General features: G+C 40.2%; 1 protein-coding gene across 1 annotated transcript; it reads right to left on the bottom strand.

Annotated features, from left to right (window-relative positions):
- Positions 1-45: 45 nt before the first annotated feature.
- On the bottom strand, positions 46-22676 carry NT5DC3 (5'-nucleotidase domain containing 3). Its single transcript, XM_057420491.1, has 14 exons — positions 22459-22676; positions 18709-18893; positions 14901-14975; positions 14463-14518; positions 11436-11526; positions 9659-9796; positions 8253-8313; positions 7913-8015; positions 7676-7777; positions 6549-6630; positions 6122-6208; positions 4778-4918; positions 4346-4410; positions 46-3220 (listed from the first exon to the last, which is right to left on the bottom strand). The coding sequence occupies exons 1-14, from the start codon at positions 22652-22654 to the stop codon at positions 2959-2961; spliced, it is 1644 nt and encodes a 547-aa protein (XP_057276474.1). The 5' UTR covers positions 22655-22676; the 3' UTR covers positions 46-2958.
- Positions 22677-27620: the final 4944 nt, after the last annotated feature.

Here is a 27620-nt window from a genome sequence, read left to right as displayed (position 1 = left end):
TCTCCCCAGTCACCCAAAACATTAAGGCAAGGCTCGTAAGGATCATAAGATAAAGTCCAAGCATTTATTTTTGTAATAATCATTAAATATTTTTATCACAAAAAAAAAAAGTTCCACAGTTCATTAAACTCTTCTTTGACTGACAGATTATTCTCCTCTATGTTTTTGAAAGACTAGAATGAAAACTTCTTCTTGCTTTGGTGTTCAAATGAACTATTCCCCCAAAACAAAGATAAACATGTTCAAAAACCTCTTTGAAGTCAGTAACATAACAAGATTAAAATAAGTAATGCAGAAAGTGACAAAGTGAAATCATTACAAAAATGAAAGACATTTTCAAAAGTGAAAGAGCATTCTAGTACTGAAAAATAAATAATAGATTTTAAAATTCTCACTTAAATTATCTATAGTTGGGTTGCTTTAAAGGAACGTAACTCTCCCACAATCTTTTTTCTTTTCATGCAGTGTTGTTTATTTCAAGAAGTCATGCAATATAAACAAGATTTTACTTCAGCTGGCTGTTGTAATATAGCTTTGTACAGAAGGTTGATTTGTAAGCTAAGAGAAAGGAAGAAGAGGAGAAAATCATCTTATAGAATCACAGAATAATTAGGTTTGGAAAGGACCTTAAGAACGTCTAGTTCCAACCCCCCTGCCATGTGTTACGTGGATAACCTCATCCAACCCAATTAAACTGTTCCTGCTTAACACAGAAAAATCAGGCAAACTGACTCCTAGCCAGCTTTAAAAGAATAATCACAGAGCTATAACCAACAAAACATTATCAAATGCAGTAATGCAGAACCGAGTAACAGAAGATTATTATTTGCTGGTAGTAAGATGGAGAATGTACAGTGGTTTGGGGTTGTGATTGGGGGTTTTTTAAACAGTGCATTGAAATCTCTGGAGCCTGAGAGGAGCTACACACACGTAACACCAAGTTCAGTTCTAGCTGAGCATCAGGATAAAGAACTGAAGGCAAATCAGGGGTGTTTCCAGCCCCACATTTCTTTATCAAGTTATGCTGAATATTTCTTGCACAGCCCCACCAACAAGTGGCCCAATAAAGCCAAACTAACTTCCTGAAAAACTTTACCTTTTTCTTCCAGCAGAACAGTAGGACTGTCAGATGAACTTACTCATTTTGAATATATTCACCTGTTCAAATACACACACTTCAGGGGTGCTGCACATCAAGTCTGAAGCAGGAACACAAGAAAACCAGGAACATAAAATCTGTAACAACCTCTGAGGACTTCAGACTGATTTCAAGAATACAGGAAAACTACATATGAAGTTGTGCAGGCTAGATTAGAATACATTCATTACTTTGCAAATATGCTTTCAAAAATATGGGAGGTACTGCACAAGAAATTCCACACATGATACAGAGAGGTTAAAAAGAAAATAAAACAAACAAGAAAACTTTTGGTCACCAAAAGTTTCTCTACCTGACAATCATGGTAGGAAGCAAATGATATCCCAAAATGAAGTGAAGAATACCAAATGCTATATATTTTATGTTTTTAAAAACAGAGCCTTTAGTACCTACAGTTTGAAAAAAATATTAATCATATTCTGCCTTCTAAAATGGCTGGGGTGGGAAGCACCAGTTAAAGAACAAAAGATCCTCTGGATGCAGAGAAAGGAAAGCATCCTCATTTAAAAACGACTAGGTAGCAGTTCCGTAAAGTGCCTGTTTGAGGAAATACATCAACAGACGTTTTCCTTGTGCAAAATAGACATTTTTCAGCTCAAATCTTTGGAACATATATTGTACCCAGAGTTTGTGCTCACACATTACCTGCAATTTCAGTAACTCAATAAAAACTGCACCGTCAAAATTATTTTGCTCAATGCAAACTGTCCACCACCCCCAATTCAGCTTTCAGGGTTTGAGCTAAAAAAAGGGCATCAGAAAGCTCTGGGTTTCATTCTCTCATTTCTTATTTTGTCTTTTTACTCATTGTGCGTGCTTACTTTTGACTGTAAAAGTCCATTAATGAAGGCTATATGAAATACATTCTCTCCTAGGGAACAGCAAAACCACATTGCATACCGCTGTAAGACACTTAAAATTTTAAAAAGCAGCATTTAAGTTCAATCTTAAGCCTGACAGAGGTCTCCATTATGAAATGCAAAACGCCAGACCTCTTGAAATGGCTTTAGTATTAGAGAGTGAATATTTATAGTCTTTTCAAATTTAAAAAAAAAAATAAAATTTAACAAAAGGAAAGAAAAGTTAACAAAAGGAAGCTGAAACAGCCCAAGTTACTGTCACTTTCAGTTTTAGGCTGAGGTCCACCTACAGCCAACCACAGCCATTACAAGAACAGAAACTGCACAGACAGGAGAAAAAGCCCCTCAGCCTGAGCCGTGAGTAATGTAACCACTGCAATGCAGCAGAGCCACACCAACACCACAGTGGTTAGTTCAGTTACAGGTAAGGCTCTAGCTATGGCAGCAAGGGAAGTTAAAATGCATACATCATCCCTCCTCAGCCTCACCATAAACTGGCTATTAACTGTGTAGCACTGAATTACTAATACTGCATTTAAGCTTTTCAATGCCGAGATCCATTATAGGCTGCAGCTGGAGGGCTGAATAGGGCCAGAACAGAGTACAGGTATTTGTTTGTAAACCACAAGGCTTCAGATCAAAATTTCCAATGAACAAACAAAATCAACCACCCCAGGTCACTACCAGTCCTTCCCCTCAAATGTGCCCTGCCTCCCAGCCCACTACAGTTTTGGCAGTCCATCGTTTCTTCTGTACGTAAGATGAGTTTATAGATCTCCAAGCAAAAGCGGAGAAAACAGGTATTACACTTATGAGAACAAGCATGAATTACCTCCAGATCAAGATAACGCATTTAAGTGACTTAAATAAAATACATGTACATTCAAAAAAATTTGTATGTATTTGCCCATTTTAATTTAAAAACAAGCTGCTGAATGCTTATTTGATCTGAACTGTCTCCGGTAGGAAAGGTATTCTGAATGCACCAGTGTACAGCTGGTCTGACCAGCCAGGAAGTTCATGCTGCAGTGGAGTCCTTCTTGGATAAAACGTGTAATCGGGCTCATAGTTCAAGAGACAACTCAGCGATGCCATGTAGATATCTGCAAATCTAGAGAGACGTCTTAGGAAATAAGTTGGATTCTCATCAGTTCTGAATAAGCTTCCAAACTGTGCATTGAAGAAATTCCTGTTCAGCTCCCTGTCACAAAAAAAAAAAAAAAAAAACAACACCCAAAAAGAATGAAGATACCTGCACACATCTCCTTACCAGCTAGTACCCAGAACCTGAAACAAGCAGTTCCTATAATCTGTTCTCTGCATTATTGTCTTGCCATTACACTCCAACACACTTAAATGCAACGTCATTTTTGCACCTCTTGCATATATGTAGCCTAGATCTAGCAATCACAATAGTGAACAGAAGAGCTTCACACTTTGCCCACTAAAACCAGTGATAAGTTGCTTCTGACTTCAGAAACACGGTGTCTCGAGCTATCTTTATCCCAGAGATAATGAAAGACAACTTTTGCCTTCATCTAAATCCTAATGGCATCCATTTGTCCCAAAGATAAGACTTTAAAAAAGAAAAAAAAATTGCAAAGATTTGGCTTAATGTACACAAAAAGCTTAAGCACATCTTGGAATTAACTTCTGTTATTAGTCACTGCCAAGTGTAATTCCCATTTCATTTACTTTCACATTTCTGGAGAAGGCTGCTGGTAGTACGGCCGCTGGCCTTGCCAGCTATTCACTTCCCACACTCAGCATTTAGCGATTACTCCTTCACAACAGTAGACTTTTTGGAGTTTTAGCCCTATTACCTATGTTTGTGATGAGTCCACTGCTATATCCAACCTAGTGCAGAGCCCAGTTTCTGCATACTTTAATATGTATTGTATGTAATCTGAAGAAATTATCTAAAAAAAAAACCTGAAGTGACACAAATATGCATTTCTACATCAAGACTTATATCATGCAGAAGTAAAACTGAGTAATCAGTAGCAACAGGGGCAGATTAACACAGGACAGGAGAAAGAAAAGTATTTGATATGATGTTACCCTTTCATTCAAAAAACTAATGCCTGTTCTAAAGAAGGGGAACATGAAAAAGTGGTTTGTATGTACAAAGGGTCAGAAGGGAGAAGAGCTGCAGAAGAGACAGGCAGAATATTGTTTTACACAGATTATTTTAGAAGGTCTATAACTACCAAATAATATAAAATAAGTGATGGAGAAAAATTATGAGGAGACATTTGGAGGACATCACATAGAACACCTGGCTACCATGAAGCATATTACAAATTCTTCATCTCTAGCATCTTACCTCATTTCCTTTCTTTCCTTCTTCCATTCTTCTAAAATCATTTGCGAATCAGGATCACGGTGAACCTGGAATGTAAAGTATGGGTAACAAGTAACTAAGGATGCCCTCATAAATGAGGCTTTCCGTTACTAAACCATTATCAGCTAACAGAACAAGAGCAATGCTTCAGAGATCAGTATACAGAAGTTATCCGCATGCATTTTAAACAATGAAAGCAGGAATAAATCGAGGCTGAACAGTGTAGGAAGGAGACAAGATTTTGACAAAATTTTTATTAAACTAGCCACACAAATAATTGCATTTATTTATCTACAGTCAAACTGGTGAACTTTAATGAGACAGAAAGCATTTGCAACGTCAATGTCTAGCGTTTAGAAACTTGGCTGTATCCCTTCTGCTACACAGAGCCGATTATACACACAGAGAACAAACCTGCATGTGTTCCAGTAATCCTGTCAAGGTTTGAAGCCAGGTCATGGTTTGAATGTACTTCTCTGTGTTCATGATCTTAATCTCTGATCGTAACTCTGGGATAATCGCACCAGTGCGCCAGCCATGCTTCAGGGTCAAATCCTATTTACCAAGAATTACAAAATACAAGTATTAGTCTTAATAAGAAATACATAGTAAAAATATTTTAAAAAAAGAAAAAGAATTTGACCATTGTTTATCCCAAAGGGGCACTAATTTAATTGCTTCTTATCTATAAGCAGAAATATTAAACAGTGGGACTTAACTGTGCCAATAGAAAACAGAACTTAATTTCAGAGTAAGCTTCAAAAGCCACAGTTTTAAAGAGAGAGGCAGAAAACATATGAGCACCTGTGAACAAACACAAATTCATTAGGTTTAGAATAAACAGTAGGAAATTCCTTGTTCTTGTAGATGAAACCTCTACTGCTGTCCGAATCATCTGGAGGAAATCATGTGTTGGGTTTGCGGTATTTACAGAAATATTCATCTGACAGAAGGGTCCTATCAGGACCTATCAGTTATTCAAGCTCCACCTGACAAATATAGGACAAGGCAGCTGCCACCTGTGCTCTTTCCTCCATTATACCAGACAAGGACAGAGCTGCACCCTCCTTTGTTTGGCTCACAGCCTTCTGAAGCACCTAAAACTACTACTCTTTCTAAAAGCAGACTGGAACAAAAATGTTAACGTCTGCTGCTGTTGAAACTTGTTACTGCAGCTTGGCAGTGCTAAGTCACATCCAGGCATTCATATACCATCAACTACAAAAGCGTTAAGCGGTGGTTGCTTATTCTAAGGTAACAGTTAACAATATACTTGCTCAGTAGGTAGTAAGAAAATGCCTGCATAGTGGGGCTACAAACCACAAGAAGATCCCAGGACGAAAGCTTATGATTGTGACAGGAAGATTGCCTCCTGCATTGAAAACAGAAGTTCATTCAGCTCATATTACACTTGGTAGTAAATGTCATCCAAATCAGCCATAGCCTGTACGTTTGGATATCTGTGTTTACTCTCCGTTACATCTGACACAATCAGTATCTGGATCAGGAATACAAACTCACACATTCCTAAGCACAGTTTGGAAATAAGTTAAATGCTGCAAGTCAGGTGGAAAATATGGTCAGCACCAATTTTCTTCGCTGCAAGAAAAGCAATATGGCTTAACTACAAACACAAATCTTGGTGTATTTAGAAATCTCAAATTAAAGTGTGTTATACTGAATAACTGGGAGGAAGAGGGGAAAACTAACAAAAAAAAACTTGTCTTTTATCCTATTTTGTGAAAGTAAACTACTTACTGCCAAGTCACTGTAAATGTGATCACCAAAGTAGAGAACTTTAGAGCCCCTCCAGCCAGTAAGCTTCAGAAATTCATACAAGTTACCCTGCAGAAACAATGACACGAACATTGCAGCAGCATGCCACTTGCACCTTCATAAGCCAAAAAAAGAATTTAGTACACCCCTAAATATATTTTCATATCAAGAATCTTATCCTCACTTTATCTAGTATGAATTCCAAATTTTACAAGCAGTTTCAGTAATACTTCAAGAGGCAAGGCAACTGCAGATATACAATACCAATGATAAATTCGTACTTCAATTATTAAAATAACTCTGTTAAAAAGCTTATCTACTTTTCAGACGCATTTTTAGCTAAAGAAGCTTGGGATTCTAGAAAATAGGTATTAAATTTGAATTGAAAAAAAGTTTATTGAAAGCATACCTGTTTGTAAATCTGACCTTTCTGCAGCTTGTGAATTCTGTCCCAGAGCAATACTCCCCTTTCATTCACCTTTCTAAATGGTCTAGAATAGAATTATATGCAATCATTATATTGCTGTAGAAATTCTGCCACTTTTTAAAGGGGATTAAAATTTTTAAATAAAAAATATTGATGTTTCAAAAGGAAAATATGCTCTTTAGCATCTAACCATTTTGTAACAGAGAGAAAAAGCAAAGCTGCGACACTTCCACTTTAGCCAGTGAAATGCAGTGTATCTACCCAGTCTACCTATGACTTTTATAATGGAGTTTGAGAACAGCTGTTGAAAACTAAGGCAGGTGTCCCAGACAGATGAGAATAAACAGTGTGAATTATCTGCCATTAAGGAGATAACACCAAAAAAGTGAAGATGTGTAAAAATTTTGCCCAGTGCCTCATTCTGGACAACCAAAAAACTAAAGAAGGGGAAAGAGGACTGGAGGCAAGATGTACAGCAAAGCTCCCTTTAAAATCAAAGGAAAAGGAAAAAAAAAAAAGAAAAAAAAATGGGAAAAAACAAAAAAAGGAAGAAAAATAAAGGGGGGGGGGGCAGAAAATTCCACCTCCCTCTGTCTTGCTCTCAAATCACAAGTACAAATACAGGAATGGGTCTTTTTCAAGTGTAAGAGTAGTGCATATGCATTACAAATGTGTTTAGCTAGTTAAGCAACTAGTCCAAATACTCCAGCCTGTCAGCTACTCTGCCCTTTAAATATTATGTGTGACTAAAAAAAACCCAGAAGCAATGAAAGACATTTCCAGATAAGGGTCAATTCTGAAAGGCACCAAAAATTCTCAGGTTTATTAAGAAAGGAACATGCTTCACCAACTTACAAGCTAAGATGCTAGAAACTGCTTCTGTGACCCTAACTCAGTCCAGAAGGCCTGTAACACCTGCTGGAACTTTCTCAGGCAAATATTTGGACTTCAGAATTAGGTGTTACTGCATTCTGTAATGACCTTACATAGGACTTCACCAAGTATGATTTCATTTTACATTGATATCCAAATTGAAATATTTTGTAACATGCTCCATAGCCTCATATGGAATAAACAACTTGAATAATTTTTACTGACTAAATACTAACCTTCGTTTATCATTGAAAAAGTTCGGCTTATCAGCTTGTACAATGACCACATCAAAGAGATCCCTCCAATCCTTGCCAACTATGAACTTCATGCCTTTGTCCCTAAAAAGTACAAAGGGATATTAACAGTGAAGCATAACAGAAGTGCAATTATCTGTGCAGTATAATGAATTACAATCAAGAACCTCATCCTCCCCAGCCCTTAGGAATGTATACAGCAAACAACTGTTCACTTACACAAAGCTGCTGGGACTGTTTGTGATGAGAAACATCTTCTTGCCATGATCAGCCAGCTTTGCTAACACTGCACGAGTTTGTTCAGCATAGCAGATGTATTTCTCTGAGAGGATTGAGGAAAATACAGTATTAACTGAAAAAGTTTTTCCACACGAATTTTCTCTGCATTCAACCAAAGTTTCAGAATGATGAGGTTACACTTAACAAAGGCACTTTAAACAAGCCAAATAACTCTTTCAAGCTTTAAAATTTAGAACTTGTAATCTTAAATAAGGAAGCCAGAAATACGATTTTACTACCAGTGAAAAAAGGCTTGATAGATGATCTCGCTAGTACTTACCAATATCTGCTTCAATTGCTCTGTACATTATTCCTTTGATGTGGACATCCCTGATTGAATCCTGTCAGGAAAAGCAACAGAGCACCACAGAACTGAAAAACCTTTTCAAGTATAAAATCCAGTGCTCACTGCATAGCAGTAGTAATTTGTTTGTAAAACAACTGATTTCTCTGAATTACACTTTCAACTTCACAGAAATGCCACGTGATTTTCATGATATATACGTCACCACCAGACAAAGAGTAAGCCTATCCTCCAAGAAACTAACCTCGCAATTTTGGAAAGTATGAAACTGTATTGTACAGGGGCTGTTTTACACAACAACTATGAAAGGGTGCTCACAAGGGTGAAGTGGGGTGAAAGCCCTTTGCAGAAGCAGAGTCGTCACAGATTTCCAATGACCTTTGGAGCAGAACACATTCCTTTCCTCTTGCAAAAAACCCAAAAGCTTTAGGTCAGATTTTAGATTATGATCACTCACAAATGCCCTGGTTATTTGAAAAATAAATTTATGAACAGATGAAAGAAGCTAAATGCTTAAGCAAAGTACTCATTTGGCAGCTCTCCTGAATCAGCTCCATACCAGCTTTGTTTAGGACAGTGATGCTGCCATTTTGGTACTTATGGGGCATGTCCTAAAAATCCTAAAAAAAATGCCGCTATAGGGCTTACAAAATGTTGGTAATGCTGAGCAGTACAGAAGTTTCTACCAACAGTTCAGCAGAAACCACAAGAAATAGCCTTCTGACTCTATGTAACCATAGCCAGAAGGGAAAATTACCCTGGAGGTCAAAAGTTTCCTGTATGGAAACCCTGTGTAGGCAAATACCATCAACTTGGGCATAACCTCCTGTTCTTAAACAGCTACGACACAAAATTATCTCCTCTGTGGGATATATCCTGAGAAATCAAGGCGGTCAAATTACTTTAGTCATTCTTACTACATTTTTTTTGGAGGAGGAAAACACACAAAATAGATACGCCAAAAGAAAAAGACAGCAAATGATGGTATACTAGTGAAGATACAGAAGCTGAACTGAAAGCTCTGAACTGGAATTCCCCGTAGCCTCTTACAACTCCTCCTAGTGAGAAAAGTATGCATTTAATAACAATCAAAAGAAGCTTTATTGACATACAAAAGCTTCTTCACTTTCCTCCATTCACCCCTCAAACCTATAAAAAGAGCAACATCGGAATTAAAACAAATTTCAAATTATTCTGAAGGTAGACCTTGGAAAAGAAACATTTCACTTATGTTTTCACGGTTGCATAGCAATAATTACTCTACACAACACATAAAGTTGAGGTATTTCACTGGGGCAGACACAACACTTTGAAGCTTCCTGAAGAGCTCAGGGAGAAGATGCACAAATGCAGAGCTTTACCTAAATCTTCAAAGCTAGTACCTTGACATCTTTGTACAGATGAACGGGCTCATAGTCTATGTTGTTTTTCAGAAAGTATTCATTCACACAAGAAAGGAGTGTCATTTCTGGCAGGGAAAATATATCCATGAATTGCTTCATTGTATTTCCTTGTGAGCTCTATACGGGTGGGAAGAAAACAGAAGAAAACACAGGTGTGTCTCAGAACACTTCCATTCATTCAGTAGAACCACTTGAGCTTAGTTGCAGATACTCAGCTTTTGCCATAACTGTTCTCATTACTTTAGATGCTTTTTGAACTAACAGACTTTTTTTATATAAAATAACTGCAACAAAAGTGTTGGCTTTATTTTAAGCATTAATCATGATGCATTACTCTTAAGAGCAATATTTTAATTCATAAACATATAAAAGACAATCCTTAGCTAAAAGTCAAGAGAAGGACTTTGAGACCTTCACTGCAAGTCTGCATTTCTAAAAATAAGATGCACTGGGTACTGTGATGGGGTGGAGGTTTCGTTATCTTCTATTTTTCTTTTTAATGAGGGGAATACTGATTAGGACTACAAAACAATTTACATCCTTGAAAAGAGATGATAAAAACTTGTAAGAATCTACAATAATGAGGCAACAAAAGAAAACATTTCTAGTCTGCAAAAGCTGTGAGTATAGCTGTCTCATAAAAACAGAGAATATCATACAAGAGCAAATACAACTAAATACTTCTCAAGAAGAGGACAGGTAAAGCAACCTGCCCAAGACAGCACACTGGTCAAGATAACAGAAACATAACGGCTGAGGTTGCAAGAAACCTCTGGAGGCTATCTTGTTCAACCTCCCTTCTCAAACAGGACCACCTAGAGCCAATTGCTGAGGATCTTGTCCAGACGGCTTCTGAATCTCTAGGGATGGAGACACCACAACCTTCCTGGGCAACCTATGCCAGCACTCAGTCACTCTCACAGTAAAGGAAGTGGTTCCTGATGTTCAGAGGAAACCTCCTGTGTTTCAGTTTGTGCCCATGGCCTCTTGTCCTGTCACTATCAAAGAAAGCATAGACCTGCAGAGACCAAGACACTCCATAAGGAATGCCAAGGCAATATTCAGAACTGCTGCAGAGACCAGATTTGGGAATTCTAAGTTCAGCTCCTTAAAATAAGAACAAGTGCAAGAACAAAACACTCCATGGCACAACGAGCCTTTTGTGTCAGCATGGAATTAACATCCATAAGTAAAAGGCATAAAATAAACTTGGTTTTTACTGAAAAGACAGCACCATTCTTCATTTGGGAAAGGAACCTAACAGCAAAATGTTCAACTTTCCCCACAGAGCCAAATCCTAAAACTTAAAAGCTTTATCATTCATCTTTAGTGAAATCCTCTTAAGGTCAACTCTGCCAGCTTGTATGCAAGGGATGCCTCCACACATTTATTTACTTGCTGCTACACCAACTAAGTCCTTGACCACTGGGAAGAAGTGCATAACCAGGGTAAGGTACCAGATATGGTTCATTTCCCAGCCTTTATCAGATTTGCGGCGCAAAGTCACTTGATTTTGTTATGTTCCACTTCACTGTCTGTATGACTGGGCAAGGGAACAGTGAAAGAAGAAACTACAGCAAGGGGAAAAAAGAAAATTCATTCGCCATTTTAGAGGGCAAACTTCACATCTAGCACTGTAAGTCAATCATGTATTGAGAAAATATAACTGCTAGTAAGAACAAGAACAAAAGGCAATCACCACTATCCCTCCCCTCCCAAAATAAAATAACTTTTAAAGAGCATTTTGTGGTTTTACCTTTCCATAAAAGTCACTCATTTGTTCTAAAGGGACATGGGAACCATCATACATTGCAATGACTTCTTCATCCGGGACGACACTGAGGCCTCTGGAAAACAACACTTAGTTTAGTTTAAAAGTCAGATTAGAACCTTGAAGTAATTACCGAATGAAAGTCTGACAGCTTAACAGATCTGGAGCTTATTAAAATACTAATAATGTCATAGGAACACTTTAGTCTGTATGTTAAAACAGCATCTTTCCTTACAGAGCAAGTAACTTCTTAAGAGGCTGACACACATAGAATGCATTCCAATTTTAAGTCCTTTTTACTTTCTTACAGGAAAAGAGCTAATTAGTCTCCATTGAAACTATGCCTTAAGGGTTTGTAAGTACTAGCTAAAGCTTCCAGCTTCTTAACACAGTAATTCCTCACTCTGCCATTGTTTCATACAGCACTGATAATGTTTAAACCAGATTACTCTGCAGCATGACCTTGGAAGACTCAAGGGAAAGAAAAACATACACAACCTTTAAAAAAATAAGACTTTCTTCTGAAGTGTATGAACAGTTCAGTTTCCCAAAATTTAAGACTACTTGAAGAATTGTTCACAATCACAGCCTGTTCACAGTCAGCAGACTTCATCTGTACAACTACAAAGTTCAACTGACAGCATCAGCACATGTACTAGAAGCTGTTCACCTACAGCAGCACTCCCACTAGTGCTCCTGGAGATGTGCATTGTCAGAGGGATACCAGAACTGCTTACACCTCTCAGTACAAATGAAGCTGTGTGCTTGGGCAAGTCCTACTACCTTCTGCTATACAAGTGACCTATGCACTTACAGAACACACAGTTAAAACTAAGAACTACAGATATACAGCAACTGACAGCAAAGCTCCATGTTGGCATAGAAGAGAAAGGTAAGATTATTTTAAACAAAAGCAAACATTGAGTGAGGTGTAGCTTTCATACTTGCCCCTACACACACTCACAGGTAACCATGATGTGCGGCTTAGCAGTCCATCCAGAATTACTTTGGGTGATACGGAGAACAAGGGACACCAGCTCCTCAACAAATCTCAACACCTTTCTTGACTGGTCATCATGTTCTGGCTTTGGATGTGCATTCTGTACTAGGAGCTGACAACAACTGTGATCATCTACTACTTCATTCTGTCCCACTCTGAGTCATAAGGTAAGACTCCTGAAGAACTCACCACCCACTCATCTTCTCCTCTAGGTCATTATGGTTCCAGTCATACCAATATCCTTCCCAACAACATCTCTCAAAGCCTTCAGCCCTTTTTTTTCTCCCCCCACCTCCATACAGGTGGTTGGAGAAGCAGCATGTTAATGTCATGAGAACTTGATGACCGATAGATCCAGGCACCATCAACATATACCATCCTTCTGTCTCTTCTATCAACAGTTCTGTTACTCTCCTAGAATCAACTAGGTTGGAAAAGACCTTTAAGATCATGAAGACCAACCATTACCCCTGGGCAGTCACTCCACATTTAATGATAACTGCCAAGACACCACTAAGCCATGTCACTAAGGGTCTCATCTACATTGTTTCTGAACACTTCCAGGGATGGCGATTCCATCACTTCCCAAATTTAATTCCCTCACAAGGAGAGAGAAGAAAGGTGGCAACCACCCTGGAAGCCCCTCCACCAAACATACATACATACACATTTACATTCATTACAGTCTTAATATTTCTGCTACATACCTCTACAGATAAATGTAGCTCTGATTACTTCACCTAGTCTTTAACCTAGCAAACTAGCATTGTTCACAGTGAAAAATGCAATAATGTGACAGCCTTTTTAAATGAATCTTACAATCAGTGACCTTCACACTGAGTTCTCTGGTTCCCTCCTAGGCCTGAATAAATCATTCCTTTGAAAACCACAGGAACAGGTTCTGTCAGTTGAAACATACAGTAATTACTCTACACCAGCATATACCAACGTTATAAAGTTTCACTCAGACTCTGATGATACATACAGAACACATTCTTTTGGCAGCCCTAGGTAGCTACTATGTTGACAATATGAGCCTAATGCTGGACCATGACATCTTTTTCATTTTCCTTACCTTCCTCTCCTCACTCCCAAAGCACATCTCAGACTAACACATGAGGAACAGATCAATGACTATGGCTGAATCATCTACCTGCCTCACTAGCAGATGAAAAGAGGTAATGAGCATGTTATCATAATTTCATATTACCATATACAGCCCCGACAGTAAATCACTGTGAGGTTGCATTATCTTTTGGCCCTAGAAGAAAACTTTCTGTGCAACGATATCAAGAAAGATGCTTAGGCTTCTTGTTCATTTGAAAATCTGGTACCAAGTGTAGCATTCACATCAGTCAAACATGTACTGCTTCATTACAGAAAACTGAGCCATACTAAAAACTCTTCTGTCAAGGTCACATACAGTATGTCTGTATTATGTAACAAAGCACAGCACAGAGATTTCCTATTTAACTTAGTTCAGTAAACTCAAAAATATCAGGCTGTGCGAACACAAAGCAGTTGTGCTCCATTCTGCAAGTATGATGCGGTTGATGTGTCCAAACTTAAAAGCTCTGTGCAAACACAGAAAAGACCTCTCAAGTATCTATACAACCACATCAAAATCATGCTAACAGCCAGTCTGTGACCATTATTTACATAGAAAGCAACAGCAGAGAAGTCATCAGCATATTTTTAGATGTCTTTCAGCACAATTTAACAGCCGGAAACAAAGTGAGTCAGCACTATGTGACCAACCAGCTTGCCAACTTCCCCAGCTTTGAACTGGGGCGTCAGCTGTACTGTATCAGCCAGTAACCTTGTGCATATATCTGTGTGTAGCCCAAGGTGCAGAGAAACCCCCTTACTACTAATGCTGTTAATTCATGTCTGTGCTTCTCAGGGCACTGTTCCCAATGCGAATCTAAGATGTACATTAATAAATGCAACTAAGGGATTCATAAAAATGAACAGATACATCTTTATTATAAATAGGAAGTAAATTTACTCACCTATAAACTGTTCCCAGCTGAATATAATGAAAAGCATCAATCTTCATTAATAACGCCTTGCAGGGAAGAAAAACAAAAATCAGTTTTTAATCACATCAACTGTTCGCCATGAAATTATAAAAATCAAAGCAATTTTATCTATAACCTGTCTCAGTAACACCTGAGCACATTTGCTTCAACTTCCTTTATAGCTTCCAAAATACTTTCATCAATGGCTTTTACCCAGGGCTTGCAAAATCACCAAGGAAACATTGTCCAGTGACCTGTCTTCTGCCACCAAAAAAAGCACCCAAAACGTTTTCTACTTAAGAGAAAAATATGAAACAAAATCCTTGCATGTCAATGCAGAGTGGAAAGTTGGAAGACTTAAAAGCCCTATTTATTTTCTCTGGTTAGGTTCTCAGCACTAGATAACTTGTCAAAATTATTTTTACATACCCGGTGCACATCGTAATGAAGTCCTCTGATTGCAAAATTGGGATCATAGTCATATTTTCTTATTTCTGCAGGGTACTAAGAAAAGAGAGCAATGATTTGATTTTAAATCCATAACACCAACAACTAAAAATCTTTTTCTACAGAATTTTAAAGCCTACATTTTCTATGTCTCTCATTTTCACTACTCATTAAGGGGCTTTTTGATAGGTTGGTGAGATTTGGAGGAATCAGGAGGAATTTGGAGGAATGTTCAGTGTGAGACAAGTCAAACACTTTTTTCCAAAATGCAAAGTCATTGTTTTAAATCTAAGTCAAGCACAGTACCTAAAGTTGGATATACACGTCCTCTGTAGAGATCACTTTTGAGCATTAGCCTTTTGTTCAAAAGTTTATTTTAATACATACACCTTTGCATGCAAGCTTCATTTTCTTAAATTCCTAAAATTTAATGCAGTTACCTTGCATTGTGAAGTCTCCCCAAGAAACAGACTATATGAACACAGTTTCCAACTCAACCTTCTAGCTACAAACCCAAGAACATGCCACAATTTACAGAGATACCTGAACTTTACCACTCACTTCTACTGAAAGAAAAAGCAATACATCATCAATATTAACAGGAGGAAAGACAAAAACACCATTTTTGTCATTGCCAAGAAATAAAATCAGCACAATGATCTGTTCTGACTCCCTCACTGCAGACCATACTCCTCATCTTAGATTGTCGGTTTGAAATTTAGCCCCCAGAGGTGTTTATAAAGATACAACGCACCACAAACAAACACAGATGGAGAGGAAGGAAGAAGAGAATTCACAACAGCAGATGTCACCTGGAGAAGCCATGCTTCCCCACAGGGACCTTCCCAAGGTATAGTGTGTCACAAAGATCAGATCCTGAAAGCAAGTCAGGCATCAAACACCATCAGGGTGAGTCACATCAGGAGACCACCACAGTGACCCAACTATATTTACCCTGAACAGCATTTGTAAGATTGCTTAGAGATGCATGTGAATTGAATGACTGCATAGGAAGCTCATACCACCTATTAGAGAGTTTTCTAATATTCTTCAGTACAAGCCCATTGTAATTTTGTCCTGCTTTAAGCACAGGTTAGTCATGCAAAAAATATGTTAGGTGTGTGCCTTGGGCTAAGGGGTTTGTTCATTTGTTTTTAAAAGGTAAAATGCTTCAGTCATTTCTGACAAGGCTTGAGAAAACTATCATTTCTTTGATTAACCAAGTGAAAGGCAATTCTTGATTTCCCTCCCATAGGCACAGCCATCTTAGAACTTGACAAATGAATCTCGGGCACATTCTCCACCTTCTCTACAACTGTCTCCATACATACAGGGCTAATTTACAAGCCTTTGGTGAAAAAAGTAGATTACACAGCTTCAACAGAGGCTCTAGCTACTTTTATAAAAAAACCTAGTAAATCTCATTTTCTCCACAAAGTTTTTATCTGTTCTGAAGAGGACCTGCTCTGCAACTGCTGTAGACTGTGCTCATACCAAACACAAGCATCTAGACTTAAAGAAAATACTCCTAACTTCTGAACTATCATCCCTACTACAACTTCCAGAAAACATAGCGAAGGCTACTGACTGAATGAAGAACAGCATCAAAAGCTTACAGACAGGTTGGGAAGATTTGTAGATTTGGTCAGGGAACATAAAGCAGAAGAGACAAGGGAAAACATATACAGAATGCATATACAGAATGCATATACAGAATGCATATACAGAATGCATATACAGAATGCATATACAGAATGCATATACAGAATGCATATACAGAATGCATATACAGAATGCATATACAGAATGCATATACAGAATGCATATACAGAATGCATATACAGAATGCATATACAGAATGCATATACAGAATGCATATACAGAATGCATATACAGAATGCATATACAGAATGCATATACAGAATGCATATACAGAATGCATATACAGAATGTGATCAATCACAAAGAAGTAAATCTAGTTCTGACTCTTTCAAATTTCTGCATACTTGACTTTCCTACTTTGCTCTACTAGAGGGCTGTCTTTTGGCACACATGTCAGCACACATGAGAAAAAGATTGAGCCTACCTTGGCACGCAAATCAAAGCTTCCTTATAAACCAAACAACAACAAAAAAAAAAGATTAAAAAATTGCACTGTTTGCTTGCCTTACTCTTGATAGGAATACTTGTATCTGGACTGAAACAGCAGTCCAGATAAGGTGACACAAGGCCTATACATTAGGAAAGAAATAAGCCCAAGAGCAAAAGTTTTCATTCAACACCTGCTGCCACTTCTGAGATTAACATTAAATTGATGTTTATTCTCTTGGATACACTTCAAAATTCCTTGCTTCCTACACTGCATTTTGCAGTTTCTGATGAATTACCTCATACTGCCATGACCAAAATTGGCCATCTTTTAGGCTGACTGTGACAGTCATAATCGGCAATACTATCTAGAAGTTTTTCTAATGTTAAAGGCAAGTAAAACATTAACAGTGTAAGAAGCTACAGAGACAGCACTAACAAAAACTGTTGTCCTTCAATAAATTCCAACAAGACATGATATATTTCCACTAAGCTGTCTCAGAAAGTAATTACAGCTTCATTTCCTATAACTCAAGAGAATTTAATTGAGACAAACTGGAAAGTTATTACTACCTGGATGCATTCAAAGAGTAAAGACAGAGCACAGTTTGAGATTCTGTCTACAAGAATTAATCTTGACTCCCACAGTAACGTTTTTTTACAAGAACCACACAGCTTTAATAAAATCTATTTACACATCCTACAGCAATTGCTGCCGAGACATGCCAAGATCTCAGAGGGATCAAGTTGTGTATGCTTGTAGCACCCATGAAGTTTTGTTTGCTCTTTCAGGGATATTTATAGATGTTTATATATAGCTCCTAACCTTTAGATTCAAATCCAAAAGTAGAATAACACCACCCATTCAGATTTAGATTGTATGAAATACACAAGCAGTTTATTAGTTAAATTACTCTGTGGAATACTTTTGCAGGAGAATTTTCCTGCAAATCCTACAGTCCAATAACCTTTACCTCTTTCAGTCCACATTTTCTTCCATCCTTTTCCCTGCACTATCTTCAGCTTCCAAGGCACCCACCTCCTCCCCATCCCCAGACTACCCAACAACCAACTCCAAGCTGCTTGGATGCCAACAAGTCACCAATGTAACACACTGCTTGGTGAGGTGACAGAGCAGTGCTCCCTCTTAAAGGACTATAGAGCTGAACGCTTACTTGCGTCTTTCTTGTATCCAGCCTGATTACAGCATTACTGCATATGCACCCCTTCAGCTAACTCAGCTGAAATGCCAGGGACATAACAGAGCACCTCAAAAGCACACAGTGCAATCAAAGACCTCCTAAGAAGTCAGGCTAAAACTATTTCATATGGAACTTAATCACTGCACTCACAGCAATGCATAAAACAGAGCAATGGTAATTTGTAAGCTTCTTATTTATTAGGGTGACTCCAATTAATGACAATCAGAAAAAAAACACCAAAAACAAACCCACCACCAAATTAAAAATTAAAACAAATAAAACTCTATATTCCTTAACAGTTGACAGATTGTGCTCTGCTCAAAACTGCAGCTGAGAATATACCAGGACTTGTGTGGTTCATATGTAGCTGTTGCACAAAACGTGCTATAAGGGAGCCAAGCTAGGACTAAGGCATGAAAAGAGTTATGTCCCTCTCAGTCAGAAATTATTTCTATACTCTTTATTCAGCAGTTCATTGTTATTCCACTATTTTTTCTTACCCGATGCTCATTAATAAGAAGATCTCGAGCAGCATTGAAGATCAGCGTGTGGAGATGTTTAGAATAAAAGACCAAGGTGTAGTCGTAATCAAATCCATAAATTTCAATGTCTGACAGGCTCATTTCATTGTTTGAAAAGATAGCATCTGGATTCAGCATGTTACTCATGACTGAAGGAACCAACTCTGGGGAAGGAAAAAACAAGTCAGACTAGCCCTGTAGTTTTAAATAATGCACAGAAATCCATTAGCAATTTCTAAATATAGATAAATGAAGATGGAAACTATCAAACTAATTCACACTAACCAGCTAATCCTTAACAACATGATGCCATTGAAAGTGCTGTCCCTAACTTTTCTTGGTGACCCACAGCTTTTAGTCAAAGCACACTTTCCCCTGTACAGTTCAAGTAGGAGAGAAGATGTATTTTGACGTCTCATCAAAGAACCTAAGACTCAATATATGTAATCTTTGGCTAACTTCATTAACACATTTATTACTGCTTTTGAAAATGAACTTTGGATTTGGATGATGATCATGATTATTACTATTATAGAAGCCTTGTCTTCTCCTCTCATTATCTGGTCTGGCTTCCGCCCCTGAAGCCAAACCACAATTTGACACTTACTTTCTTTTGCTTCATCATTTCAAGGTTACCACAGTACCCACTGTCAACTCAAATAAATAAACTTTGTGTGATTGCAATAGTTTCCAAACAACAGTTACATACACATTGCTATGCTTATTATCCTTCTAGCATATTAGGAAGCTAAAAATATTCTGCTGTTCTCTACACACAACTACGTGGTGTGTGCAAACCTCTTATTCTTCAGGGTATGTTTCCCTTGATGTTTGTTTGAAAAGTACACTGAGAACTTAAGACCACTTACTTAGAGCCATAAAATATTAAGTAACTTTAGGACCAATACCAACGTCAGTATGAAGGATGTTTGTTCTTGTTTCAAAAACTTGAAAAAGCAACATTAGGAGGCTAAACGCTACCCTTGTGAAACCATAAAACATGAACATGTTTTCCTTCCTTTCTTTCCCATATACTATCTTTATAAACCACCTTTCCCTATTGTGGAAAAAAGGGAGTTTACATCTGTGCTTGGAAGGATGAGTGTAAAGGGAACATGCTTTGTTTGGTTACTTTCTACATATAAGCTTAGAAGGAATTGGTCAATACCTTCATCTCTGAGGACTGATACACAACATGCTCCACCCTGGGAGGGAGGAAACTACCTGCACAAGGCAGGTAGACATGGAGACTCCAGATCTGTTAAAAATTTGATAGCATTCAATTTTGAAAACTCTGGCCAAACACATAGAAAGGGAAATGACATTTATTTTATAAAGCAATGGCTTAGTCTGCCACACAGTGAATGGACAGATACAGTAAGAAACTTTTACAGACGCCCAGTATCAGATTGCAGTGTGAAACCGTTCCACTTTATCTGACACAGACACCCAAGTCTTCTAATTTTTAAGAAAGAACAGCAATTTGACTGAGTTTAATTCCAAGTTTCTTTCACCAAAAAAAAAAATCTCAGGAGTTTCCCATGCTTAAGTGGTCATTGTAAGCTCCATCTTTCATTTCAGGGGATTTAACAAAATAAGCCTCAATCAAAACATTAGCTCCTGCTATCTCTACTCACTGCTTATAGTAATACATGAGATAAATGTTACATTCAGCTGAGGTAACAAAATAACCAAATGCAATCTGACACAATACTATTAAGGCAAACACTCTTACTCTATAAAAAGAGCCATGAATCACCTAATTAACTTGAAGCCAGAACCATAGTTTTAAATTAACTTCCAAAATAACAACACCCATTTCTGTATTATAAATTATTTTTTCAGTTGTACAGCCTGGTGAGTTAACATTTATTTTAAAAATATAGCTATATATAGAGATACAGATATTTCAGATTAAAAAACCTTGACCAGCACCTGACTGAAAACAGTAAAAATACTTAGAATCATAGAATCATAGAATAGTTAGGGTTGGAAAGGACCTTAAGATCATCAAGTTCCAACCCCCTGGCTGGCAGACAGCATCCCAAGTGCTATAAACCTTGCATCAAAAATCGGCACAGCTTTGTCATCTTAACACTGTAACTAAGTGAAATGCCACATACTTGAAGCCATGGAGTGACTTTGGCTGTAATAAAATATTCCAAATTATTCTAGAAGCACTTGCCGCGTCTTCTGCCAACCCACACCCACTGACTGATTTTCCTCTTAACATTACCCTACTCTCTAGCCTCAGCTCTGAAGTATTATTTGGGTGTCGCTTAGAACAAGTTAATTTCAAGAACAGGAAAATAAAGATTCAAAATAAAACGTATTTACTCTCTTCTTCCTGCCCCTTATCCCATCCTCCAAATACCACAGCATTCTTCCGAGATCTCCAACGCTTGTGTTAGATCTTCTGAAATCTCTTATTTCACTTGTGAAATGCTGCCTCTATTTTATGTTTGCAAACACTACATTTGCACCCAGCACTGTGAAGCCCCAGTTAATACTCAAGACTCTTTAAGTGCAGGATAATACTGTAATTTCTCTTTTTAAGGACAAAACATGCAAGACTAAAACATAATCCACTGCCACTATAGGACAAGCTTTCTCACTTGATGCTGCATAACACAGTGTCTTTTAGATCTTTAAATTAAAGATCACATATTCAAGCTCCTTGGTAATACTCTTTCCATCAGACCAAGGGCTGAAGCAAGCAACCTTTAAGCAAGTATTGGGCCCTTAACTTTATGCCTAACTGGGCTGAACAACAGTGTTTCCCAGAGTAATGTATGTGTCAGCAGTGTTTCACCCTGGCTTCAATGCTTCATGGAAGTATTATAATGGAACCACCAGTAAAACAAAAAGTAATACGGTCGCAGACTGGTGTGGGTTGGAAGGGACCCTTCAAGCTCATCCAGGTCCACCCCCCCCCGGCATAGGCAAGGACACCTTCCACTAGACCAGGTTGCTGAAAGCCCTGTTCAACCTGGCCTTGAACACTGCCAGGGATGGGGCAGCCACAGCTTCTCTGGGCAAACTGTGCCAGTGCCTCAGCACCCTGGCAGGGAAGAATTCCTTCCTAATATTAAAACTGAAAGACATGCAAACCTTCTCAGCATTTCCTGGAAGCGCAGCCTACTGCAGAGATCCCCTCTAACAGACAACCAACTTCCCGACTTTCTTTTTACACTTGCCTTTCTCTAAACACCACGTCTCGAATAACCCGCCAGTCTGCCTAGCCCAAGCTACGCTGTAGGAGAGGCTTCTTCTCCGAGGCCCTTCCTAACAGGTACAGCCCGGTGGAATTAAGGGGGGCAGCCGCTTCCAGCGGTACGTCTCCGGGGATCCGGAGACCTGCGAGGCAACGATCCTACCCGCGCTCCCCGTCCGACCTGGGACAGCAGGAGCGAGAGCACTTGGCCACCAGACCCGCGACGGCTCCAAGAGCAGACAGCGGCTTCTCGGGGCTCTGCGGGACAGACCCAGAGACGCTCACCACGGGTACGAACCCCGCAGGGGTAGAGGCGGGGTGGCTTCATCGCCGCCCCATACACACACACACACACCTCGCTCCTTGAACCCTTCCTGCTGCCGAACGGCGCCCACAAAGCTCGCCGTTCCTCCGCTCCGCACAGCCAACATCTATCTACTCGCTTTAGCACTGGCGGCACTCCGACCTGCAGCGGGAGAGGAACCGGCGCCCGCGGGCCCCGCGTCCCGGCTCACCCTTGGTGGCTCTCTTGGCCTCCTTGTATCGCGACCACAAGTAGTTCTTCATGTCAGGCGGCGGCTGCGGCTGCTGCTGCGGGGCCACAGTGCACAAGGCAGCGGCCCCCGCGGCGGGCAGGGCCCTACACCGCTGCCCGCCCGGCGCCGCTCGCCCCGCCGCCAGCAGGGACCGCACCACAGCCACTGCTGCCATGCTCCACTCAGCCGCGCTCCGCCGCCGCCGCCGGCTGAAGTCACTTCCTCGGGCTCCGCCCCGGGGCCGCACGGAGGCGGGGCCCTGCCCAGCGGCGGCAGGTAGCACCGTCCCACCGACCCGGGACCGCCTCGGTCCGCCGGTGGGGAGCGGTGGGCGCCCTGTAGCTCCCGCCGCTTGCTGCCTCACTTCCATGGGGGCCCGAGGCGACCGGCCGGCTACAGCGGGAAGCGGCTTTCTAAAGCCCTGACCCCCGATGGAGCTAACAGAGGGCTGGGTCCCCGGCTCTCGAATCTGCCGTGGCGGCGACGGAAAGCAGCTTCCCCCATATGTAACCGCCGGCAGCAGTTCGTTAGCAATTGCTGAGGGGTCACACGCAGTTCAAGGTCAAGTTCAAGGAGTGGCGCGGGCAATGCGCCCCAACTACACAATACCCTGGTCCTCGGGTGTCTCGCTGTGTGAGGAACTGCCTGGTATTCACATCACATCCACAGCAAATGCCTACTTTTCCAGCCATAGTGCATTTGAGGCTATATGCACCTGCTTACACCCATGAGCAAAATAAGCTCAAAACAAGCTGGATATAAAATACATAACACAAAGAACACTGTGAAATCCACAGAAGCCATACTGCTGTTTTGAGGCCCCCATCTCCCTATGAAACACTTGCCATTGGTATCTGTAGACCCTGTCAGTCTGATAACTTCAATCAGATCTATCGATATTTGTTTAAAAAAAATAATAAGTTAGATGATGCATGGATGAAGAACCACCAAGTCCAGACCATTTCCACAGCAGAAAGGTGATGGCTCCACATGCAGAACTCCTGATGTGCTCAGAAACTTTCTTTACAACAAAAGGAACATACTCTTTTTTTTCCAGTACAGTAAACATCAGACAGCTTGTTCTTATACCAAGGAGAACCACAGAACCTATTGTCACTTAAGTCTGGAAGTTATGAAGTTAGCCAGCCATTCTTCCCCATACATCTCTAAAGCAGCAAGCCTCACAAATCTGAAGGATTTCAGACTAAATATTACTCTTAGCAATCTTTTTTTTATTTTTTTTTTTTTTACAAATAATGACACCCATTGTATTTTTACAGGCAAAACCACAACAAACTGAAAGAAAAACAATCAACCTTGTATTTCAAAGTGTCTGTCAGTGGGTAGCTGCATATTCTGTACTCCTTACTGAGGCTGAGTTCTTGATTGACATTTTAACTGTGGTTGCCAAAAGTCTGATACCTATGGATTGCCCAGACTTGGTTACTTTATGGAGACCAGACACAGCTTTCATCAAAGTTCCTACGTTATCACTTATATTACATTGTCATTTTGTTATTGCAGTATGTGATTCTGGTATACATTACTAGGAATTCATCATGATGAATTCTGGGAACAAGGGCAGAACAAGACAGTCAGTATTTAGGAAACAGAGAAGGCAAAAGACAACTCCATAGAGAATTTCTAACCTGGTACATGCTTCCTTTGATCTTTCTAGATAGAGATTTTTACAGAACAATTTTGTTACAACACCCTGGGGCAGAGGAAATTTAAACTTCCATATACATTTCAGCATCAAACTTTCCATGTGCAACTAGAAAAAAAACAAAGTTAAGTCACCTATGAAATTAGGAGACTCAGTGAAAAGTCATTCTGAATTCATAGCACAGTTCTAGGGCATTGTAGATTTTCTGTTCATCCAAATCCCTAATTAATCAATCGCCTTCAACAAAGCAAAAATGCATTAGAACTGGACAGCTTCTCCACTCCAGCCTATGGGCTAATTAATCCCATGTGCAATTCAATTGAAATTAATGGCAAAAGGCACATTGTTCCTCTCCTGAACACAGCCTAGCCTGGTCTCCAAGTCCCAGGACTGTAAATATCGTGAACAATAACCACATCAGTAGGTGAGGCATTCTCAAGGAAGAGTTACAAGAACTGCTCTGAATAATACAAGAAGGAGCAGTAGCAGAAAAGCCATTTCCAGCAGTCAGTGGAGGTGTTGCTGTTGTGGCATAAGCAGAAAGAATACTGCAGGGCCAGGGATTTATGTTCCTCTACTATGACACCAGCATTAAGGTTAGAAAACTTACCTCTAAAAAGGTAATAAAGTGCTTATAGCACTGTCACTGACTCTTTGAAACCCAAATACTTTGAACTTTCACTTTTTTTTTTTTTTTTCTTACTATTAAACTAGAATGACAGTATTTCTATTTCTTCTGCAAGCATGTGCAAGACAGGGCCTTGAATGTAGAAACCACTATTGTGGGTAGAAACTCTCTTTTTTGCTGCAGTCAGCTCCACAGGTAGCCAGGACTGACTTAGAAAGGGAGATGTATGCTTGAGTGTCTAGTCGCAGCGCTTTCAGAGATCATCCTCCCCACATGTCAGGCAATATGCTTTTGTAATGCTAGCATATTCTGGAGGTATGTGATACAAATTAAAAAAATCTTGTTTTCTATATGCTATTCTGTTCACCATAGCAGCTTTCAGGGGGAATGGGGGGATTACTTTTTGCTTACCTGTTAGGCCAGAGGGTTGTTCACACAAATCAAAGTAATCCCGAAGTGTTAGCAGCAAGACTGGAGACAGAACTAAAACATGAGGTGGTAGTGTTTAAAAATAAGTTGTTAAACAACTCAACTTCAGACAACTCTGTCCTTTCCCTTGTCTGCTGGTCTCTGAGTAATGACTCAAATACTGGAAAATATGTGGTAATGTAAACTGGCATGAAGAATCTCACATGGAAATTCATTTGCCTTTATTTGGGGTCTATAGAAGATACAGGAATATGCATTCCTTCTTCCAGAAGTTATATCAGTTCTTATATAAACAGAATTGGGTATACAGAAGTAGAAGTCAACCTACAACTGCACTTAATTTGAAATATAATCCTACAGGCCAATATAACTTTAAGTGTCCCTTCTTAATCAGATCGGTCTAAGTGATGGACCAATGACTAAACAGGAGGTATCCAATACTTTACACAATGCACAAAAGAACCCAGACTTTCCCTCATGTTGTTGTCAGAATTGACCACAAATGTGACACTTTCCTGATACAAACTGAAAGGTGTTTAGGTATGGCTGACAATTAAAAAAGAAAAGCTCACACCCAACATAAAGAGCTTTACAGAAGAATTATCCTTCAAAGAAGAATCTCAGAGGGCCATCTAACTTCATGAGTAGAGCAAGAAATAGCGTAGACCTAAAACCAAAAAGGCATGCAGCTGTGTGAAGTACAGACTGTATACCCTGATTTATATCTGGCATTCTACTACTTACTGTTCAGGACTTGTAGGATTAACTAAGGTCTGAGTGCAGATAATATACACAATTTTTTTCAAGATAAACAGAATGCTTATGAACTAGATGTTTTACTTTTGGCTGAATTTTGTGACCAGGAGTAATTAAGTACATATTATCCCCAGTTCATAAACACCTGTTGAAGGTTCAAGACATAGATGCCATGTAATCTCCATACACACATACATAAAACACCTTTGGGGACCTGTTAAGTGTTTCACATATGCCATGTATGACAAGTGAGACCTATAATTACACCTCTACCTAATTTCTTTGCTTTTCATAGTTTTGTTCACACAGGTAAACATGCAAATCTCCCTGCAGCCTGCTCAGCCCTCTCAGCTCCTTCTCACATCTGTGATTACTTAGAGCACTCATCACCTCAGAAACCACTTGGCTAATAAAGACACTCCTTCACTGAAGTGATTGTGGGGTGGATTTCTAATCAGCTAGTATAGTCTTCAAGTAAAGCCTAAGACTGGACTAACAGATTGTCCTGGGTTCAGCAGTAGCAGTCATTTTTCTCCTTCTTGGTAGCTGGTGCAGTGCTGTGTTTTGACTTTCAGCTCGGGAACAGAGCTGATAACAAGGATGTTTTGGTTTGGCCAAGGACTTTGTGAGCCTCATGCTCTGCCAGGGAGGAGGGGAAGCCAGGAGGAAGCAGAGACAGGACACCTGACCCAAACTGACCAAAGAGGTATTCCATACCACAGCACGTCATGCCCAGGATGTAACTGGGAGTTAGCCGGAAGGGCTGGGAGACGGCAGGGTTGGAGGAGGTATGGGTCGGTGCTTGGTCGGGGACTGGGGGACCGAGTTATCAGTTGGTTGGTGGTGAGGTGTTGTATTCTCTTCCCTTGTTATTTCTATTATCATTGTTATTATTGGTAGTAGCAGTAGTGATTTGTGTTATACCTTGGTTACTAAACTGTTCTTATCTCAACCCGTGGGAGTTGCATTCTTTTGATTCTCCTCTCCGTCCCTCCGAGAGCAGGGGGAGGGCAAGAAAGGGGGGGGGGGGAAGTGAGCGAACGAATTACCTGACTGGGTTTAAACCACGACAGTTCTTTTGGCGCCCAACGTGGGGCTCGAAGGGTTGAGATAACTACAGATTTGACTGGATTAATAGTCACTCATCACAATGACGATTTATTGGCTCTCAGAGTTGTTTCACTTGATCTCACAGCTTCAGAATGTTGTAACTTACGTAGAGCTGGTATTTGCTGTGATAGTGTTTATCAAGTGTGGGGCCTGGGCTAAGGTTCTTGTCTCACTGTGCTTTATGGCAATGGCTTGTAACACGGGTGGGCTCCAGCAGCAGGGCGGGACGGACGTGGCCGTGGACTTGTACCTGGCCGTCCGGCTGCTCTTCACCGTCCTGGCCCTCACCCTACTCTCCATCTTCGTGAGGCTGCGGGGAACTGAGGGGGAGCGGTCCCGGGAGCCGGCGGCTGCTGAAGCGGCCCGGGAGAGCGGCCCCGGGGACCAAGCGGCGGCGGGAGCGGGGCCGGAGGCCGCCAGGGGACGGCTGCCGGTGGAGGAGGTCGGGGCGGTCGAGGAGCAGAAGGAGGCGGCTGCCGAGCAGCGGGAGAAGGCGGCGGAGGAGCCCAGCCCCGCGACGGCCGAGAGCATCCCCCGGAAGCCGCCCGCCGA

Source organism: Pezoporus wallicus, unplaced genomic scaffold (genome assembly GCF_028554395.1).
Source record: "Pezoporus wallicus isolate ANWC-B61680 ecotype Strahan unplaced genomic scaffold, APGP_CSIRO_Pwel_v1 contig_2871, whole genome shotgun sequence".
Lineage (NCBI taxonomy): Eukaryota > Metazoa > Chordata > Aves > Psittaciformes > Psittacidae > Pezoporus > Pezoporus wallicus.
This window is presented reverse-complemented; position numbering and strand designations above follow the sequence as displayed.

Coding starts and splice junctions, on each gene's coding strand:
- NT5DC3 (XM_057420491.1), bottom strand. CDS start 22,654: ATGGCAGCAGTGGCTGTGGTGCGGTCCCTGCTGGCGGCGGGGCGAGCG. Junction 8,314..9,658: donor ATCTGTACAAAGATGTCAAG/GTACTAGCTTTG, acceptor TTTTCCTGACAG/GATTCAATCAGGGATGTCCA. Junction 8,016..8,252: donor AGCAATTGAAGCAGATATTG/GTAAGTACTAGC, acceptor CAATCCTCTCAG/AGAAATACATCTGCTATGCT.